The sequence below is a fragment of the Triticum urartu genome, chromosome 5 (assembly GCF_003073215.2).
Source record: "Triticum urartu cultivar G1812 chromosome 5, Tu2.1, whole genome shotgun sequence".
In the NCBI taxonomy this organism is placed as follows: Eukaryota; Viridiplantae; Streptophyta; class Magnoliopsida; order Poales; family Poaceae; genus Triticum; species Triticum urartu.
This window is the reverse complement of record NC_053026.1, coordinates 124,352,486-124,354,226: the sequence shown is the minus strand read 5'-3', so window position 1 is coordinate 124,354,226 and position 1,741 is coordinate 124,352,486. Positions and strand designations below refer to the sequence as shown.

The 1,741-nt window shown below is 49.4% G+C and overlaps 1 protein-coding gene across 1 annotated transcript; it reads left to right on the top strand.

Annotated features, from left to right (window-relative positions):
• The first annotated feature begins 639 nt into the window (after positions 1-639).
• LOC125555758 (stress-induced protein SAM22-like) lies at positions 640-1,515 on the top strand. Its single transcript, XM_048718612.1, has one exon. It carries the CDS (start codon positions 743-745, stop codon positions 1,241-1,243), a length of 501 nt encoding a protein of 166 aa, XP_048574569.1. The 5' UTR covers positions 640-742; the 3' UTR covers positions 1,244-1,515.
• The last annotated feature ends 226 nt before the right edge of the window (positions 1,516-1,741 follow it).

Below are 1,741 nucleotides of genomic sequence, written 5' to 3'. Positions count from 1 at the left end.
ACTTAACGGGAAGCAATGTGCTTTTCCTGGAAGCACACACAATGATTTTCCTTTTTTCAGGAAGCACAACTTTGCTTCTCACAGAAGCATATGACGTGCCTCTTTGTGAAAAAACACTGTTTACCTTTAGATTTTAGATGGTTTTCTTTATTACTCCCCCTGTTAAAACCATCTAAAACCAAGCAGAAATTGGAAGTGAGAAAAAACCATCTAAAATCTAAAAACACATACAGAAAAAAAAACTGAAATCCAGAAGAAGTTTCTAGCACACGACACGTGGCGACCATTTGAGGCGCTCCACAGGAAGTGATCCTTACGGAAGACCCGCAAAAGGTAATCTTTTGTTAGTTGCTCCTAGCGTGCGCCGGTTGGTCTGGTAAGCTATGCAATGTTCGGCCTAATACTGGCCCAGCCCAGCCCCAGTTTACATCAACAACAAGAATAGTATGCTGGAGAATAGTCAGCAGCACAGGAACACATGGGAAGAAGATTGAACAGCTGTGGAAAGATAGCAGCCTGAGTGCTCCAAGAGTCCAACCATGTGATCTCCGGTCCAAGTTCATCAATTGCTATTTTATGAATCCCTTTGCTTGCTGTGAATTTTTCCTTTGCACCTACTCTATATAAATGAGCCCCTTGCTTGCTCTCACTCATCACCAGTCTTCACTCTTCAATAGTTTGAAACAACTTGCCAGCAGCGCCAGTGTGCAGCGATCCAGTGACCGACACGGACAAGAACAAGATGGTCGCCGGCTGTTTCATCACCGACGAGTGCGCCCTGGCGGTGTCGACGGAGCGGATGTGGAAGGCGGTCTTCTCCGGCGAGGACACGGCCGTCCTGCCCAAGGCCTGCGCGGGCTTCATCGACGCCGTGGACGTCGAGGGCGACGGCGGACCCGGCAGCGTCTCCACCATGACGCTCAGCCCGGCGGCAGCGGAGCTCGCCGGCTCGGGCGTGATGAGGAGCCGCCTGGTGGCGCGCGACAACGCGGCCCGGGTGATCAAGACGGAGCTGCTGGAGGGCAGCAAGGTGAGCGCCCAGCTCAAGTCGCAGGTGGCCGAGGTGAAGCTCGAGGCGGCCGGGGAGGGTGCTTGCGTGGCGAAGCTCAGGGTGGAGTACGAGAGGCTCGACGGCGGCGGCGCGCTGTCGGCGGAGGACCAGGCGACGCTCGCCGCGGGGTACCTCGACCTGCTCAAGATGGTCGAGGCTTACCTCGTCGCGCACCCCGCCGAGTACGCCTAATTAAACCAGCACGAGAAACATCAGAAATAAATCAATCTGCCTTTACAAGACAGAAAAATAAATCTACTATTGTGGCAAGTACATGCCTCTATTATGGTGAGTATATACCGGTGTTATTTGCTTCATGATCGACTTCGTGAGAATAATCGAGGGAGGATCTTTAGTACATACAAAAAATTGTTTGAGGTGTATATGAGTGTTTAATCCCTGTTTTAAGCTCGTATTTTGTGTGTAAGTTGCTTCAAGCATTAATAAAGATAAATATTTTAGCAGTTTGGTTTTATTTCTTGACAAAGGGTGTTCTTTATTACTCCCCTTGTTCATTTATATAAGACATTGGGACGGGTCTAGCTGGCGGCCGGGTACTACCTAGCGTTCACTAGCGGCCGGCCAAATAAATTAAGTGCCTGTCCCTTGGTCCTATGGACTAGACAATCGCGTATTAAAAAGGCAAAATTACTATAATCCAAAAGTGTTAAAAAGGACATTGTTAATTAA